The 1,254-nt window shown below is 28.9% G+C and overlaps 1 protein-coding gene across 1 annotated transcript in view; it reads right to left on the bottom strand.

The window, feature by feature from the left end:
* The window catches only part of LOC110019277 (protein RICE FLOWERING LOCUS T 1-like), a 16,605-nt gene that overhangs the window by 14,923 nt on the left and 428 nt on the right, over nucleotides 1–1,254 (bottom strand). The window contains exons 2-3 of the mRNA XM_020716894.1: nucleotides 833–894; nucleotides 427–467 (exon numbers count right to left, since the gene is read on the bottom strand). Of these exons, the coding sequence (XP_020572553.1) occupies nucleotides 427–467; nucleotides 833–894 (103 nt within the window). The remainder of the gene's footprint in view (nucleotides 1–426; nucleotides 468–832; nucleotides 895–1,254) is intronic.

The raw sequence follows: 1,254 nt of genomic DNA, 5'->3' as shown, positions 1-1,254 counted from the left end.
TATATATATATATATATATATATATATATTATGTATGTACTATTTATGGGTGAATGACTTTTGGTGTTTTAAAAACGTATTTTTTCTGTTTTTAATATTTTTAAAAACAGAAGTCTTCCAAAAAAAAATAGAAATAAAATAAAAAATAGATAAATAAAAGCTATTTATATTTTTTGTTTCCCATTTTTTATTAAAATAAAAAATAAAAAAAAACAAAAATTGATCCCCAACAAAAAGTATTTTCAGCAACTGTTTCTAAATCACAAAAATAGAAAGATCATTCCAAGACAAAATAGGAAAAAATAAGAGGTTCATTCAGAAAATTAAAAATTTTTTTTTTAATATATTCCATATTAAAAAAAAATTAAATAAATAAATAAAACTAAATAAATAAAAGGAATAAAAATATTTTGTACGGCTACTTACCAAATCTTACATTTGTTGTTCCTGGGATATCAGTCACAATCCTGTCAAACCAAAAAATTATTCATGTACAAGTAATTTAAATTAAATAATCAGCTTACTTTTATAACATAGTAATTAGGGGTGTGAACGAGCTGAACACGAGCGAGCTCTCGTGTTCGGCTTGTTAAAAACTATCACTGTTCGTGTTCGTCTCTTTTATATTTCGAACACAAAAAATTTGTTCGTGTTCGACTTATTTGCTTAACAAGCTGAACATAAGCTGTTCGTGAAAAAAAAAACCATTTTGACAACCACAATCATGCATGCAGCCGTTAGGGGTGTAAACGAGCCGAGCTTGAGCAAGTCTAGACTCAGCTTGTTAAAAAAATATCAGGAATCAATAAAGGACATGATGGTAGAAACGAACCAGTGTAAATACTCTCTCAGTGTCGGATTGCTAGGGTTTGGTGCATCCAAGTCCACCATTATCTGCAAATAAAATAAAGCCCCTTGAATCTTAATACCATATAAATCTCTCCTTGTAAAACAAAATAAATCATAATACATTCATGTCTTATATAATCAAATCTTTTAAAAAAAATGAGATAATTACACCCGAAATACAGCTGAAATACATAGATATATATATATGTGTGCGACATACCCTGATATGTTGGTTTGCATTCACGGTATAAGAACCGGAGGTTCGAATCCCCACTTGCACGGTTGGCCTTAAGGAGGTGGTACTCAAATTCTTAGACACATTAAGGATGGCTGGAGGCTCGTATGATAGCCTCCAACCATTCCTTTTAATAAATAAATAAAAAATTCATATATATATATATATAT

Source organism: Phalaenopsis equestris, unplaced genomic scaffold (genome assembly GCF_001263595.1).
Source record: "Phalaenopsis equestris unplaced genomic scaffold, ASM126359v1 Scaffold000054, whole genome shotgun sequence".
In the NCBI taxonomy this organism is placed as follows: domain Eukaryota; kingdom Viridiplantae; phylum Streptophyta; class Magnoliopsida; order Asparagales; family Orchidaceae; genus Phalaenopsis; species Phalaenopsis equestris.
The sequence above is the reverse complement of the archived record's forward strand: the minus strand, read 5'-3'. Positions and strand labels throughout refer to the sequence as shown.